Below are 13,905 nucleotides of genomic sequence, written 5' to 3'. Positions count from 1 at the left end.
AGAATCCATGTATCAATCATAAACTTTAAAACCAAAGGTATAAAGATTCAAAAGAGGCATGAAGCTCTTTCTAGAAGCAGATGTAGCAAAGAACAAATTTCTTCTGCTCGGTATAATAGACCATGTGCAACTGATTATGATACAACAGGGGCAAAAATCTGCGTTTCTTTTTGCTATGGCTGACAAATTAGCCTCTTATATATTGATCACTTTGTAGCCATATTTAGCTCACTAAGTTGCTGAAATGGCATTTAACTCCTTCGCTGCTAGGACTCCCCCTGTGCGGAGCCTTTTTTTTTGCTATTCGGGGTAGTTCATGCTTCGTCCCCTGTACCTTTTTGTCCACATAAGGTATCCACGCCCAATTTTCGCCCTTTTCTTCCAACATCTTGAGGATTCTAAAGGTACCCAAGGTTTGTGGATTAACCTGGAGAACTGAGAAATTAGCCAGAATACAGCAAATTATTATTATTATTTTTTTTAATGGGAAAAAAGCTGCAGAAGAAAGCATCTGTTTTTTTTCACCTGCAAAAGGTATCAACATATGGATTGTGGTTCTAAAATAACCATCATCAGGCAGGCAGACTTTTGTCAGAAAACCAAGATTTTCTACACAGTTTTGGCATTTTCCTAGGAAATAGCCTACTTTTCCTATTTTTTGTGCTTTCAACCTCCTTCCAGTTAGTGGCAGGAATGAGTATGAAAACAAAAATGGATCCTGGAAAACTATAGATTTCTGAAAAGTAGGCAAAATTCTGAATTCGGCAATTGGTTATTTGTGCAGATCCTTCCAGGTTTTTATATAAAAAACAACAATTGAAATAAAAACATATTGAAATTGAGTTGAAAAAACAGCCATTTGTGCCAACGTATTCACCTGTAACTTCTTCTAAGTATGACTTTTGAAAGCAATATAACGTTACTCAGGGATGTGGAATTCCTATAGCCCGATGCCCGGGACATATTGTTTGGGGTCAAGGCAACAAGTTTTCATGTGTACTTTGTCCTCAAGGCAAGTAGGCCCAACCCCCTACAGCACAAACCCTTTGGCTGCCAGTTTACAGTACCAAAATACAGATAAGAGAAAGGCATTGCCTGCAGTTAAGGTAATATTTGTGTCCAAGTATTAATGCTGGTAAAACTTGTATTTATGGCTCATTAATGCAAAGCCTTTATTATTAGGATGAGTGCTCTAAGTAAATGCTGTAAGCGCGGACCGGGCTAATGACAGTGGTTCCGGTACAAAAATGTGTACACACGCTTTCAATGTTTAGCAAAATTAGGTCAAGTATAATGCTCCCAGAATGCTCTTTGGTTAGATGCAAATATTTGTGGAAGCTTGAAAGCAAGATTGAGGATTCTTTGCATTTCAAAATAAGATGTTCACAAAAAAAAGTAAAAAACATTAGGCTAAACCACTAGCAACTTTTTGGTACCATCTCTTTGCAGCATCATTTAGTAAGATGTGTTGATGTATGATAGTATTTCCTAAAAATATTCATAATAGAAAATCAGTGTAAGCAGTTTTGATAAGATTATGGGAAACATAAAAATAAACAAGCATTGGTAAAGCCAGTAGGTCTGAAATTGTTGGGCAGCCTTTTGGATTTGCCAATGCGTGACTTGTTTGGGCTTGGTTTTTGTAAAACCTTATTAGTGTGGGAGCTGTCTGGCCCTCACCATTATAACAAACATTGGCAAAAGCAAAAATAGTTTTGGTCTCAAAAAGCGCACATTGCCACAGTAGTTCCTGACACTGAACAAATGAGTGTGTGTCGATATGCTTCTTGTGAAAGAGCAGAATGCAGTCACTCACAGTGAAGCTAGCCGATAGACAGACATAATTTTAATAAACACAACAGGTCATATGTAACACCAAACCTTAGTAGGGGACCAATTATTAAATAAATTCTCAAAGGTGCACCTGTGTCCTTGCATTAAGTGCAGAATACAGCTTTCGGGAATTCACAAGACTTTACAGAAGTAGGCCAAGAAATAGTACTACTAGAAAATATTTGTGAACTGCATTTTAGCATGAGGAAATATGCAGGCGTAGATTTGCTCATGCAAAAACCTGAGTCTTTACAGGTTCACTTTCCCTTCAGAAAGGCTAAACAGCCAGTATTGGTGGAATGAGGCTCTGATTGGGAAGAAGAAGTCCTTCTTTGTTTTTTAAGGAACCCCTCACTCACCGACCTGGTCGGTGACATGCTTCATCATCGGGGCCACCTTGGCAGCCGAGTGCCGCCAAGGTGTGCTACGACACCTGAAAATACAGTGGAGCAGGTATGTGAGTGATGAATGTGGAAAAAAGGTCAGTGGGTTAAAAATTGTCCTGGTATGACTTAATATTATTTATTCTAAGGCTACTGGACAATGTTAAAATAGTGTGTGTAGATACAATGAAGGCTTTAGTAGGACCTAGTGTATCTGAGATATGTGATAGGTCTACATGTTTCAAACCGTAGGTGGGAGTTACCGGTTTTTCTTCAGGACCATAAAAAATGAAAGGAGTTGGGTGGTCAGGGTACACTAACGCCCTGCCATACCTGCAACCCTCTCAAGAACCTAGATAGCAAGTTTGCTAAATGGTTAAGATGATTTGCAACCGAGTATGGTTACAAAAATTGACAAAAATCTGTGAAAGAAGATACAGGGTTATAAGTCACAAAGGGTAGTTTACATGCCTGTTACGTAGTGAAGTGACGTAGTCCGTTCTCTCTTTGAGTCATTCCACAACCAGTATCAGCGAATTGTGCAGCGTGTGGTGTACCAGATTGATTAGCAGGAACACACAGTTTTTCTTAAAAAGCACACCTATCAATGCTGGTGTGATTGTGTACATATAATTCTATGTTTTAAACCAGTCATACACAGGCTGCATCGTGCGTGCCTAACTCATGACTGTGTCCAATTAGTGTCAGGAAATTGCCGACGTGATTATATGCCAACTTGATCCAAAGTAACAATACACACAAGACATAACAACACACAACACACATATTTGTCAGAATTTGAAATAATGCTCACTTCTCAGTGGAGAAATCATTGCTGCACGGGGATTGAAGGGAGGCAGCAAAAACTCAAAAACGTATTCTGTGGAGTCAAGGGGATAGTATCAGAATACCGACTGTTCTCATACCTCTATAGCGTGAGCAGTCCCAAAGCGGATGCGTTCCATTTGCGCAGTGTCTACTTACAGTTTCTCCGCGTTAATAGCGACTTCTCACCTAGACCGCCCTTCCGCGTCCCGTGTTTGGGCAGAGCGGCAGCGCCGAAGTTAAAGGCGGCTGCCATTGCGGGCGCGGGGGGCGTGGCTGGTCGGCGCAGCGCGATGACGTCACGCGGTCACGTGGGCATCGCGTATGCGTCTGGTTGCCATGCCGCCAGGTGTAAACAAAATATCTCCGTGTAACGGAGTTGGCCGCTTATGTGAACGGGGTGATTTAAGCTTGGATGTCCATGCATAATATTACCACGGAACTAATATATGAAAAAACAAGCGTGCATTAACGGGAACAAACGTGCTGTTGTTGTACACCGTTCAGGGGAAATGCTCACTGAAACTTTATTGGCAATCAGTGTTAGTGCAAGGAAAAGAGGGAAAAAGGGGGGGTTATTTTTACATAAATTTCTCCATTTGGATGTTCAGGGAAGGTGTTCCCTATGGGATTTGGAAGAAAAGAATCAGCCAAAAGAAAGAGAGAAGGAGTGGTGATTCTATTCATTTCTGTAGACGGGTCAATGGTGTGTCTGTATCAAATGACTGCATTTTTCAGAATCAGTTTTTCGCCAAATCAATTTCCTAAGAAAGGACAGAAGCCCAAGGAATATTGTCATTAAGACCATGTTTGTTGGTGGATAGCCTGTACACCCATCTTTGTTCTTTTTCAAACAGGCGTTTCTGGATGTTCGGTCCAGGGGTGACTTGCTCAATCACTGTCCAAAACATATCATTTGGTGTGTGACCTATTTCAAGGAAGTGGTCTGTTAGGCGGGTCGCATTTTTCTTGCAGCGAATTGTGCTGCGATGTTCACAGATTCTTTGTTTCACCTTCCTGGTTGTCATCCCCACGTAACGTTTTTTGCAAGTGCACTCAATCAAGTATACTACATTTTCACTATTGCAGTTCGTGTGCACAATTTGTTTCCAAGTTCTCCCAGCCTCTAGATCTAGAGTCTTTGTATTTTTGGTTAAATGGCACACACTGCAGTCGCCACAGCGGAAGTGTCCAGTCACGTCTGGTAGACCCCAAGTCCTGGTGAGTATACTTGATTGAGTGCACTTGCACAATTCGCTGCGATACACTAGGTCCTACTAAAGCCTTCATTGTATCTACACACACTATTTTAACATTGTCCAGTAGCCTTAGAATAAATAATATTAAGTCATACCAGGACAATTTTTAACCCACTGACCTTTTTTTCACATTCATCACTCACATACCTGCTCCACTGTATTTTCAGGTGTCGTAGCACACCTTGGCGGCACTCGGCTGCCAAGGTGGCCCCGATGATGAAGCATGTCACCGACCAGGTCGGTGAGTGAGGGGTTCCTTAAAAAACAAAGAAGGACTTCTTCTTCCCAATCAGAGCCTCATTCCACCAATACTGGCTGTTTAGCCTTTCTTTTGGTGGTACTCCTTATATTTGTTATATAGCCATTGAACCTGGGGACCGGGAGTACCCTTCCATCCGGTTAAGTGGATAAAATCCCTTTACTCTCTATCTCTTGTTATACATATCACTTTCCCTTCAACCACTTTTTTCCCAACCCTCGCAAAAGTTTTATGTCTGCCATTGTCAGGAATACATTTCCAGACTTTCTTATTCTGGGGAAAATTTAGTGAACAGTTGGGGAAACCCCTTAAAACATGCAAGTTAATAGGCTTGCACAGACACAAACGGGCATTCCAACTCTGGAACTGTTGCCTACCATTACCATCAGCCCCGGTCTGTAGATCTGCGGAAATGTGGCAACATAAGGGAATTGCTAGTATTCAAACTCTACTATGGAAGGAGTCCTGGCATAATCACAGAGGTTATTTCAGAGCTCTTATACAATGATATTACTGCCATAATTTGTCGCTGCATTACATGGCACAAAAGGGACAAGTGGATTTTTTTTACCGGACAAGTAGATTCTTACATTTGAAACGCAGAAATGCAAATAAAGTTGATTGGGATAACACTTGTTCTACTATTCTGTGTTCCCTATATCTCCTGACAAAAATGGTACCTCACTTGTGTGGGTAGGCCTAGTGCCTAAGACAGGAAACGACCCAACACGCAACGTGGAAACCCCCTAGCTGTGGATTTTGGACCCTAGCTAAGCCGGCATGTGGGGAAACCTAGCAAACCTATACATTTTTGAAAACTAGACACCCAGGGAACTCCAGAATGACGTGATTTGTGTGGCTCTCACTAGGTTCTGTAACCCAGAATCCCTTGCAAATCTCAAACTTTGTCAAAAAAGAAAAAAATCCTCACATTTCTGTGATGGAAAGTTCTGGAATCTGTGGGGAGCCACACACTTCCACCCACCCAGCATTCCCTAAAGTTTCCCAATAACATTGGTACCTTACTTGTGTGGGTAGGCCTAGTACTTGTGATAGAAAACGGTCTAAAACGCAACGTGGACACATCATATTTTTCCAATGAAAACTGACCCTTTGTCACGATTCACTCCCTGTGCTCTCGTTCCCACCACCAGGGGCCGAAATGTGGGGCTTTCCAGTATTCTAAAATGCTTTCAGACACACCCCTGTATGCATATCCTGACTTCCAGGCATTTGGACATCATTTACGAATTAACATTCATTCCCAATCCATGCCAGGTTTTGTGGAAGTCAGTCTGCTCATGCTGGAAACTCTATTACCTATAATCCCCCGATCACTGCTTTGTCTACAGCCCTGCGGGCCAAGGATGGGTGGAGGAATTCAGCTCACTTGTGGCTGGCTGCTGCTAGCCTGCTCACACCTGATACGCATGAGTACTATGAGCTCTTTTAAGCCCCAGCTCCTTTCAGCCCAGTGATGGTCATTGTAGCTGTATACCGTTGAGACCAATCCTTGTTCCAGTGTTTCCTTAGCCTATGATATCCTTGTTTCCAGTGTGGCCTTAGATTTAGTTATTCCTTGTTCCTGAGCTCCTGCTGTTTTCCTTATTCCTGAATTAGAACTGCCTGCAGTGCTGCCTTGACTTCTGAGTCTTAGCATCCCTTGTTCCTGAACTGTAGCAGCGTCCCTCCTCCTAAATTAGTACTGTCTGCAGTGCTACCTTGACTCCTGAGCCTTAGCTCAATTCTTGTTCCTGCACCAGCACTGCCTTCAATGCTACTTTGTTTTCTTGATTCATGAACCTGCACTATGCTAGTATACATTTGTAACCTCCCCTTCTGTATATCCTTTTCCAGTCCCTGCCTTTCTTCCCATTTCCTTGGTTCCAGTTCCTAGTTTTCTGTCTTTTTATTCTGCTGTCTTGCTTCTGTTGCCTGGTATGTTTGTTACCTGCTTTCTGCCAAGTGTGCAGTTATCTCCTTCCTTTCCTGTTAAGCACTCCTCCTTGCTATCTCCTTGTCTATTGTGCTTGTGTTTAGTTCTACCCCTTTACTGTTACTGCCTTGTGTGTTCCTGTTTGATCGCCAGAATCCATGGGTACAGCTGACTACCTAGGTGGTGTTTCTTGTTCACTGTGAGTATTGTCTTTGAGTTGCATTTATAACAACACCGTAGGTATAAGCTCCACAGACCCTGTCTTTGCATGCATATCATATATGTGGATATTTCCAGTCAATATCTGTAACAGCAATTGTGGGTGAAAAATGTACTGAGCTTCAGTCTTACCGTGTGGAGCTCCTAAGTGCTTTACCCCACACTCCCCTTTATTTTTTAATGTTGTTTCATATATATATTGCACATTTGTCCTGGTTGTAGTTTTTCTGAATGCTAAATTACTTCATAAGTGCCTGTCCTGTCCGGGTCTTAGCCATCTTGTTCACTTGTACAGGCATCCCCTTTGAATTCCTTTTCCTCCTCTGACTTCCTGTGTGATCCTGGGCAACGCTGTACTCCTCTCTGTGTACTTTTTCCACCCCATTCCCAGTCCTTGCCCAAGTCCCTGACTGTGTTCCTGACATAGTCCTGGACAGTCCCTGACAGCCTAGCTATGTATTTTGCACCCTAGCTCTGCCGGAACATAGGAAACCTAGTAAACCTATACATTATTTTAAACTAGACACTCAGGGGAATCCCGAATGAGGTGATTTGTGTGGCTCTCAACTGGTTCTGTTACCCAGAATCCCTTGCAAACCTCGAACTTTATCCAAAAAAACATATTTTCCTCACATTTCTGTGATGAAAGGTTCTGGAACCTGTGGGGAGCCACATACTTCTGCCCACATAGCATTCCCCGAAGTCTCCCATTAAAAATGGAACCTCATTTGTGTGGGTAGGCCTAGTATTTGCGACAGGAAATGGCCCAAAACGCAACGTGGATACATCACATTTTTCCAATGAAAACTGACCCTTTTTTCACAATGTGCCTAGCTATGTATTTTGCACCCTAGCCCTGCGGGAACATAAGGAAACCTAGGAAACCTATACATTTGTTTTAAAGTAGACACCCAGGGGAATCCAGGATGTGTGATATGTGTGCCTCTCAACAGGTTTTGTTACACAGAATCCTGTGCAAACCTCAAACTTTGTAAAAAAAAATAAAAAATTATCAGTCAATCCCTTCTACTGTCCGAATTGTGAGGAAAGGTGAAGGAGTTTTGTTGCTTCTGTGTCACCTCTAACACCAATGGCAAGACAGGTGGCAAGCCAAAGGCTCCCCTTATATTGCTGCCTGTGGTGAGGACCCCCTTTGAGAGGGTGTTGATTGACGTTTTTGCTCTCCTAGACCCACCTACTGCCTTATGCAATACGTTAATTTTGGTGGCAGTAGACCATGTCACCAGATACCCTGAAGCTATTCCCCGTAGAGCAGTTACTGCTGCTGCAGTACCTAGAGCACTACTTGGCATCTTAACCAATGCTGGGTTTCCTAAGAACATAATTTTAGATAGGGGCACAATGTCTGCATATGTAAAAGCCATGAGTGTGGAGTAACTTATAAGTTCACTACCCCTTACCTTCCCCAAGTGAATGGTCTCATGAAGGGCTTCAATAAGACCAAGTAGAGCATGACTATGGGTTTACCAGAGAAACTCAGAATAAAATGTAAAATGGGATGTTCTCCTACCTCGCCTACTGTATGCATACAGGGAAGTTGCTGAGATAGGAGTAGGTTTCCGTCCGTTTAAAGTACTCTTTGGACACCTTGTAAAAGATCCCTCAAGTTTGGTGAGAGAAAGTTGGGAGATGTCTCTCAAAGAACCCAAACAAGATATCTTGGACTTTGTGCTAGGGCTTTGCTCCAGAAAGGCTAAGTACATGAAAAAGCAAACAGAAATTTGGAGGCCAGCCAGGAGCTGGTCAAGCACTGGTATGACCAGAAGTCCTCCATGGTTGAGTACCAACCTGGACTACTGTTGTGGGTCTTAGAGCCTGTGGCCTCCATGGCTCTCAGAAACAAATGGACTGGGCCTCACCCTATCTTGGAAAAGAAGGGTGAAGTCACATATTTGGTGGATTTAGGGACACCCTCACAGAGCGATATATGTGAATAGGCTCGAGCTCCATCATGACATAGCAGATATCACAACCTCATGGTGACAGGTCGGGGAAAAGAGGAGGAAAGTGAACTTTTTCCTTACCCACTGTCTACAAATGTCAAAGATGGCTCACTGGGGGGAGTAGTTATCCCTTCCACTTTAACATAACAACAGCAGACAGACCTGTTATAACCTGCCCAGTCAGTTTTCTGTTCTTTTTCACTGTACCCAGGTCTAACAACAAGGTGTATCCATGATGTGGACACAGGTGACAACTTGCCTGTCAAAAGTAACATTTACAGACTGTCATACCAGGTCAAAACTAGCATTAGAGCTGAAGCTACAAAGATGCTAGAGTCGGGGGTGATTGAGCCCTCTATAGAAGTCCATGGGCTAGCCAGGAACTTCTGGTGCCCAATTCCCACTTCAATGGAGGAAAACAAGAAATTAGATTTAGTATGGCAGTCAGAGGCTTAAATGCAGTCACTAAGACCGATAGCCACCTGATGCAAAGAACTAGGGGTCTCACTGACAAATTGGGAGATGCTAAATATCTGAGGACCTTTGACCTGACTTTTAGGATATTGGCATGTAGCCCTCCCACCAGGAGCCAAGGAGAGATCTGCTTTTTTTCAAATTCTGAAGGCCACTTTCAATTCAAATGGATGCCCTTTGGGCTGAAAAATACATCTGCCTCCTTCCAGAGGTTGATGAATAGAGTACTTCCAGATCTGGAAGACTTTAGTGCAGCATAACAGAATGATATTTCTGCATTTATTTCCACGTAGAAGGATCACATGGTCCCTCTCAGTAAAGTGTTTCAAGCCCTATAACAGGCACCACCTTATCCCTGGACCGAGGAATAACCGCAAGGAAACCCCTGTCCACTACACAGCACCCAGATCATTTTTCAGCATCCTCAGCACCCTGCATCCCCAGTATCAAGACCACTTTATTGAAGTCCATGGCAGTCTTGATGTAAAGTATGGAACTGTACATGAGACTGCTTTGGTGACCAAGTAACTGTCCAAATACTCCTTAGTGGCCGACCCCATGACCTTCCGTGATGGATTTGGTCACCCCACTCAAGCCAGAATAGCCAATCACAACTCTTCCAAACTTTTCAAAAGTTTCTAAACTTTACGGTTACCCGTGCTTGTTTGCCCTTTTGAATAAAACATGTGATTTACGTTTTACTTAAAAATCTATATCTCCGGAACCCTCCAATGGATATTTCTCGTCTTTGCTTCTAAAACATAATAAAAATATAATCTATTTTCATAAATTGGTGACAGATTTGTTTTGTGTTGAAGCAACTTTCTTATTTTGTTTGGTACTTCGAAATGCTTTACACTAGGTCATTTGTTTATGTTTTGCTGATCGAAGCCACAGCTACCCAGGGTAGAGCTAAAGGTTTCACAAACCAGCCGGAGTGAACCAAGACCGTTTTGTGAGTGTATTATTTGGTAAGGTCGCACAACCACAGCTTATAAAACACCACAATCCTCAAATCTACTAACTACACAAAACCACACACTATCAAACTAGCATACAGTACCAATCTATGGAAATATCCAGAACCATACGAAAAGGACGCTCAGGTCAAAAAAGGCGATGGTAAAATGCGCTCTGCAAATGCCGAGAACATAATACATTTCAGAAGGAAACAATCCATGCATGAGTCTGAAAAGTACCTCGTGTATACAGAACTCCGTGACCTTCTAAATATTCATTGAGCGTAGACTAAATTAGTCCTGCTACTGTGCGCAAGTACAAGTGTACATTGAAACAAAGCATAACAAATTGCAGCTCAGTCCGAAACAACAATTTTTTCTTTGAAGGAGAATGAAAAGCCGTTGGTGAATTTTCAGCGGAGATAAAGGGATTAGAGCAAAGTCAGCCTCGAGTGTCGCAGTCTCCGTGGTGTGAAACCAGCTCTAGCGAGCAAACTGTAGTGCTGTTTTGCAAAGGATGAGAAGTTTAAATCAAGTGGCCTTGAGGAGACCGACACGCCGTGCTAATGATGTATCTTATGTCAACAACAATGTCATTGTAAAGAAGGACTTCCATCTTTAAGGAGGGAGCTGGAATTCGCCTGGCAGGAACAACGCCCGGGTCCTCCAGACCAACCACGCCCTAAGAGCCACAAAAGCAACACTTGTGGACCTCATGTGGACATTTTCCACATGAAGGCCAAACAAAAACACCACATTTCCAACCACACACCCACACACATTGTAGACTGCAGTCCGCGTGTGGTAAGTGCGTCAGTGCCCCACATAGAGGTATAGTACGTGCTATATAAGTGCTTCTATACAATATAATTATAGGTCAATCATTAAAAAAACATACTCAAAAGTTTTTGAGGAAATTAAAACATAACAGCAGCCACAGGTACATGCACCAAACACAGCACGCGCTCTCTTGCAACGTGTCTGTAATCACTGTATGTAATGCAAAAACTGAAAAGAAATGTGTCAAGTAGACTACACATGTAAGTTACCTTGTGATGTCTTCTGACAGCTGTGACGGATCCGGTGGGTAGAATTTCACATTAAACGAAAACTGCCACGCACCACCTGCAGGAAGGATAATACTACATTAATTGTACTCATTATGTAATGTCGTGGGCCCTAGGCCCACATGCTTAGTAAATATTGACACAGACAGTATGATTGCTATAACTGGATCTGGCAACGAACACGTGCACCCGGGCCCTTTTACTAACAGGCTCACGTCACTCGTGACGCCTGCGATGGATGGGTGTGGGGCAGGGCCGGACTGGCCGTAGCGGGCACCGGGCAATCCCCCGGTGCGCTGCACGGGTGGGGCCGGTTTTGGGCCCCTGGTGGCCGGTTTTGTTACAGGGCCGTTTTTGCAGCACAGCTGTAACAAAAACGGCAGAAAAACGGCGACGGCAAAGAGCTCGGCGGCACCTCGAACCCCCCTTGCGTGGGGTGAGAGGGCGGCGAGCACTTTCCCAGGGCCAGTTGTGGTGCCCAGTCTGGCCCTGGTGTGGGGTGCATGTGTGCTCACCAACCCCAAGGGAGTGGTTAACATCCTCTGTGTCTGCTGGGACACTAGAACGTGTCCAGCAGGATACAACAATTATCCCTCTTTTCAATCAATGCATTTACATTCTTTGATGTCATCTGGCAATATATTCATGCGTCGTGAAGTGCTGGGACGCGGGAGTCACCTGGTTGGTTTCTTGACGTCCTGCCAAAGTATTATATTACACTTCTGTCTGGCTACATCTCCTAGGCCTGCACGACTTACTTGGAAATGCAGAAATCAGATATTGGCAGACCACTGCAAGGCTGAGGCCATACGATTAGGCTTCGACTTTCAGGCGTATGAGGGCATAAGGCCCGTGCTTAGTGGTTGTGTAGCCGTCGGTTGGTGTGAGGGTAGGGATCGTTCGTTAACATTGGACATCATCACCCCAAATAAGCAGTGTGTGTGTGTGTTTTTTGTTTATGAATCGGAATACGTCTATTACTATATCAATCTTGAAAGTTCAAAAGCATCGATTTGCGTGGAGTTCTCATATTAATATTAATTATGTTCGATAGCCTTCAATGCAGAGCAACGCGGGTGTGGGTGAGGAAAAAATCAGGGTTACAGCGGGACCAACAGAACCAAAGATTTAACAACGCGCCGTCTTACAAAGAAGTGTCTTACAGTTAGTATTGTCCGATGACTCCATTGGCCCCCAGACAGAATTCAGTTTCCCTGTGGTGTTGGTTGGGGGCCCACAGCTTTATAGAGGGACGACAGGTGCGGATAAGGTAAGGTGTATTTGTAAAGCACACGTTCACCCCCACCGGGGTATCTTGGCACTGAATAACAGATGTTTATTGTTACCCAACTCAATGGTACTCATTGTATCGACCTCATAAAGGATGAGAGGACCCGCCGTTATTTGAACCTGTGACCTCACAGGCACCTGCAGTGGATGCATTAGTCCACTAAACCACCAGACCCAGATATTCAGTCCTTCAGCAGGGCGGAATTTTGTGCTGTGAAAGCAGTGATGGAGGACTGCAGGCATAAAGTGCAGCTGCAAGCGGAGAGTTGCGCTGGCCTCGATGACAGTTACGGACAGGCAGAGGAGGTGGTGGTATCATGGTAGCTTGAGGTCTTCGCTTGGACATGCTGCCTCTCAGGCACAGCTTTGACCCCCACATGGATTGCCACTTGTAGGATCATAAATGGGCATAACGTTTGTGAGGTGACAGGGGCTCACAACAGTTGTGCTACCTCGATGCCTATTTGATATTTGATATTTGATATTTATGTGTATTTATAAAGCGCAGACGTTCGCTCCCAAGGGAGCATCATGGCGCTGAGCAAACTGCAGTGGATAACTGAAAAAGTGGGATGTGATGGAAGATTGAAACTAGATGGCAGCCAATACAGAGGTGTCTGATTGTTGATAGACCCATGTCTTGAGGTGCTTTCTGAAACTGTTCTCATTTTCAATAAGTCTAAGGTTAACTGGCAGGTTGTTCCAGGTTTTGGCTGCCAGAACAGTGAAAGATTTCCCACCTTTAGTCTTGTATTTGAATCTGGGGATTGTGACAAGATTTGTCCCAGAGGATCTCAAGCAACGCGGGGGATTATAGCGTGTAAAACGATTTGCAAAATAGTGGGGCCCTGTGTTTTGCATAGATTTGAAAACTGTAAGGAGCAGTTTAAAGAGGATTCTTTTATGCAACGGTAACCAGTGCAGAGATTTTAGTGCTGCTGACGCTGATGACCTTCTGGGGAGTTGTAAAACCAGTCTGGCCGCTGCATGTTGTATACTTTGCAGCTTTCTGAGGGTGGATTTTTTCACTCCGGCCATTAAACCATTGCAGTAATCAAGTCGGGAGAGAATTAGGGCTACCGCGACTGACTTTCTGGCTGCAATGGGAAGGAAATCAAAGAACTTCTTCAGGGATTTTATTAGTCCAAAACAGCGGCCGGCAGTAATCCTAACGTGGTCATCGAAAGAGAGGAATGAATCGAATTGCACGCCTAGGTTCCGAGCTGATGATACTGCACTGGGAGGGGCCTCTGATCCTGAGGGCCACCAGTCTTTCGGACAGAAAGACAGATTTTTACCCAGTGGAATGATTTCTGTCTTGGCACTATTGCATCTTAAGTGGTTTGTATTTAGCCATTTGAATACATCAGAGAGACAGTTTTTGAACCGTAAATCTGCGTCCGTCCACTGTTTATCAATAGTGACGACCAATTGAGT

At 43.8% G+C, this 13,905-nt stretch overlaps 1 protein-coding gene across 30 annotated transcripts in view; it reads right to left on the bottom strand.

Annotated features, from left to right (window-relative positions):
- Positions 1-13,905, bottom strand: part of EPB41L3 (erythrocyte membrane protein band 4.1 like 3) — an 878,261-nt gene that overhangs the window by 331,985 nt on the left and 532,371 nt on the right. For all 30 annotated transcript variants that reach the window (XM_086965494.1, XM_086965496.1, XM_086965495.1 and 27 more), the window contains exon 6: positions 11,161-11,236. In XM_086965494.1, coding sequence (XP_086821620.1) covers positions 11,161-11,236 — 76 coding nt within the window. The remainder of the gene's footprint in view (positions 1-11,160; positions 11,237-13,905) is intronic.

The sequence above is a fragment of the Lissotriton vulgaris genome, chromosome 4_1 (genome assembly GCF_964263255.1).
Source record: "Lissotriton vulgaris chromosome 4_1, aLisVul1.2, whole genome shotgun sequence".
Classification (NCBI taxonomy): Eukaryota; Metazoa; Chordata; class Amphibia; order Caudata; family Salamandridae; genus Lissotriton; species Lissotriton vulgaris.
This window is presented reverse-complemented; position numbering and strand designations above follow the sequence as displayed.